Source organism: Morone saxatilis, unplaced genomic scaffold, assembly GCF_004916995.1.
Source record: "Morone saxatilis isolate NCDOM2014 unplaced genomic scaffold, NCSU_SB_2.0 Contig4, whole genome shotgun sequence".
Taxonomy (NCBI): domain Eukaryota; kingdom Metazoa; phylum Chordata; class Actinopteri; family Moronidae; genus Morone; species Morone saxatilis.
Genome location: NW_023339984.1, coordinates 14,447,144 through 14,449,329, shown reverse-complemented (window position 1 = coordinate 14,449,329; position 2,186 = coordinate 14,447,144). Strand labels below are relative to the sequence as shown.

The window sequence follows — 2,186 nt, the reverse complement described above, 5'->3', positions numbered from 1 at the left end:
AGTGGAATCTAAAAAATGCCAAGTAGTGTTGAATACCTGGCGACATTTTGACCCCATTCTCAACCCAAAAAGGAAATAAAAAAACTGGGAAATAGAGGGAAAGAGAAAGGAAATAATAAATTATGTCAGTGACGAACAAGGGCGAAGAGAAAGTGATGCAATGTGTGAAATTCGCAATGATACACTGTTTACCTCAACCAAATAACGTCATGGAATTAATCCAAATCAGTGAAAGCTATGTCCGATATCATGGTTTTTAATTTAAATAAGTGTTAAATTGGGATAAATAAGTGCAGTGTGAAATCAGTCATCAGACAGATTAACCTTCAATTACTGACCAAGTTAAGGTTTCTTATTGGTCCCCTGCATTACTTTACTATTTGTCTACTGTTCACATCAGTCATATTCACTTCAATTTATATGTGCAACTCATCATATTAGAGTAAACTACAACCGGTGTGCTCATGTTTATCAACCCAAACAATTTGTGATGCTTTATGATAAAGGACAAGAGAGAATAAAGTTCTAATGTTGGTAAATATACTATATGTTTAATTAGGACAGTTTTGTCTTGCTGGTTCCTGTGGGGGGTAAAAGTCTATAATGTACACTTGAATTGTATTTGTGTGGACAAAATCTCTAGTCTGTGGCTGGCTCCCTTTGTGATTTAGATTAATGAGACAGGTGTATTTTTCCAAACATTAATCATTTGTGGAGAACAAAAGAAGGACTGGAGCTCACTGATTAATTCACAGCCTTTATGTGTGCAAACCGACTATAATTTCGACTACTGTGTCTTCATCACAGTCGCTTAATGAATCTTCATTATCTAATAAAACCTGTTTTTCCAGTGACAATTGTACACCTGCTCTACGTTGTCTATGTTGTTTTCCTTCTTTGCTCATTTTGACTGATGAAGACACAGTAGAGTCAGAACATTAGTGTGTTTGCACAATTAAAGGCCCTGAATTAATCAGTGTGCTCCCCTTTTGTTCTCCTTGAACTGAGCACCTGATTTAGCTGTATTTTGCTGGAAGATATGAAGTCAACCCAGTTTCTAATAAATAATTTGTCCACTTTTGATCAAAAATGGGATTTAATCAACTTGTTTGCAGATGATGTACTGATATAACCTCTGATTGTGTTGAAATGTGATTCTTTTCTCTCTCTAGTGCCAGCTTGGCGTGCTGCCTCTCGGCACAGGGAACGACCTGGCTCGTGTTCTGGGCTGGGGTGGCCTCTGTGACGATGACGCTCAGCTGCTGCAGATCCTGGAGAAGCTGGAGAGAGCCACGACCAAAATGCTGGACCGGTAAGACCAAAGGGAGAGAGAGTGGAGGGTGGGAACAATGTGCTTAGCAGCAATGTCTTCTTAGCAAACTACAGTGATTAACAGTTAGTTAACATTAAGTTGTGAAATTAATGTTTTGAGGGCTTTAGTTTCCTGTCTTTTACCTGGCACTTGGTAAGTTCAGTTTAGGTGGACTGGGGTCTGATTTTGAGATGGATTGCTTTTAGTTACAGCATAAATGAAACTGTGGTTGTCTGTCTGTCCTGTGATGAGAGGAAAACTGTCCAGGATGATATAAGTTGGAGGAAATCCCAAATGAACAAATTAATGAATTCCATGTCTAAATCTGATCCTCCTTAGGGTTATATATTTCTCAAGGGCAGCAGACTGGAGCAAGCAATAAAGATAATTAGATAAAAAGCACTACAGGCTGTTTATTTCTATTTATACCACTGGGAGAGATTCATAAACAGCATTAGAAATAAGTTCTAATACCTCAGAGATGAACATGGAGTAGCATTAGTGCATAATTGGCTGCTGATGGTTGATGGTTTCCCAATTATCAGGATGAAAACAAGCCTATAAATCAACCAGTGACTTTTGGGTCTTGGGATTGCTAGGCTTCATGTTCACAGAGAAATACACGTGCCTACACAGATAGCATATATTCTGATCAACTTTTATAGGCACCAACCAAGTCCAAGTCCTTTAATAACCCTGTATCTTCTACTACCAAGTTTGACCTCGGTATCTAGCTGCAGACAAGATGGCGGACGTCAACTATGATGGTCATCCATATCCTACATCAACTGCAGACAGTTTTTTTTAATAAGTAACAACAACTGAACAACTTTTTTGCCTAAAAAAAGGCATCCAAACCATAGTAAAAAAAAAA

The 2,186-nt window shown here is 38.2% G+C and overlaps 1 protein-coding gene across 1 annotated transcript in view; it reads left to right on the top strand.

The window, feature by feature from the left end:
• si:dkey-172j4.3 (diacylglycerol kinase eta) overlaps positions 1-2,186 on the top strand; it is a gene marked incomplete in the record, with an annotated part of 70,724 nt that overhangs the window by 48,593 nt on the left and 19,945 nt on the right. The window contains 1 exon segment of the mRNA XM_035675609.1: positions 1,173-1,312. Within this exon segment, the coding sequence (XP_035531502.1) occupies positions 1,173-1,312 (140 nt within the window).